The sequence below is a fragment of the Etheostoma spectabile genome, unplaced genomic scaffold (assembly GCF_008692095.1).
Source record: "Etheostoma spectabile isolate EspeVRDwgs_2016 unplaced genomic scaffold, UIUC_Espe_1.0 scaffold172, whole genome shotgun sequence".
NCBI lineage: Eukaryota > Metazoa > Chordata > Actinopteri > Perciformes > Percidae > Etheostoma > Etheostoma spectabile.
In genome coordinates, this window is record NW_022605573.1 from 1,411,805 (window position 1) to 1,412,877 (window position 1,073).

Consider the following 1,073-nt stretch of genomic DNA (forward strand, 5'->3'; position numbering starts at 1 on the left):
TAATACCTTCCCCTCTGCTCTGGGTCGTCTTCAGTTAATCAGTTAATTCAGTAACATGTATGTTAGGGCTGCTGCTACTTGCACCTTGTCTCTGCTTCTCTGCTTTGTCTACCACAGTTCTGTGAACCTGACTCCTGCTGCCACTTCACTCCTGCTCTCCGCCCTGGATCACTGGATCATTGGACACGGTATCACACGCGTTCTGCACCCTGGAGTACTACTGGATTTGTATTGGACTTGGTTTTTCACCATTGCATCCCGACATTGGAAATAAACCTGTTTTACTATCGTTCTGGTCTGCCTGTTGTCTGCACTTGGGTTCAACCTGTTTCCTCACATAATTAAAGAAATCTTGAATCTTCTCTGGTTTAGACAATAGACTGTTTATAGACTTTTTAACAGTCTATGGTTTAGATGAGAGGTCTTATTTCCGTCCCTGTGCGTCGTATTGGAAGATAAAAAGGGACAAATGACCAATATAGTCGGATGGTTCGAAGGACCTTTAGGTGCTTTTAACTGCTGAATTTAAGATGCTTATCTTTCATCTCATCTCCCATTGACGGTAATTCCTTCCCCTCTGCTCTGGCTCATCTTCAGTTAATCAGTTAATTCAGTAACATATACAATATATTGCTCCTGCGTTACCTGTTCTGCAGAGCAGCATGGGGGTGTAGGTGACACACAGCAGGGTGTAGTTGAAGAAGCTCTGCAGCATGGGCGTGTTCACGTGGAAGACCGTGGCCAGGTACTGGGAGCTGATGGCCGTCCCGCAGATGAGCGCGGCCAGGCCCTGACCCATGGCCAACGTCTTGGCAACCTGCCTGAGAGACGGGACACATCTTCAGGGACACCGTGCACACTCATCATCTCGTCGTTCTCGGTGCCTAAAGGCAACTGTCGTTGCCGCACGATGGAAACTTTTTTTTGTCGTGTGGTGCAAAATAATGATCATCGGCCCAGAATTGATTGCTTGGGAGCGTGTTAAAGCTGCATCACGCAGTTTATACACGTCCGTAAATCACTTGGACTTAGACTTAGACTTAGACTCCTCTTTATTAATCCTTTTGGGATGA

At 46.6% G+C, this 1,073-nt stretch overlaps 1 protein-coding gene across 1 annotated transcript in view; it reads right to left on the minus strand.

Annotated features, from left to right (window-relative positions):
• LOC116685743 (solute carrier family 35 member F2) overlaps window positions 1–1,073 on the minus strand; it is a 10,790-nt gene that overhangs the window by 9,118 nt on the left and 599 nt on the right. The window contains exon 2 of the mRNA XM_032510658.1: window positions 646–821. Within this exon, the coding sequence (XP_032366549.1) occupies window positions 646–821 (176 nt within the window). The remainder of the gene's footprint in view (window positions 1–645; window positions 822–1,073) is intronic.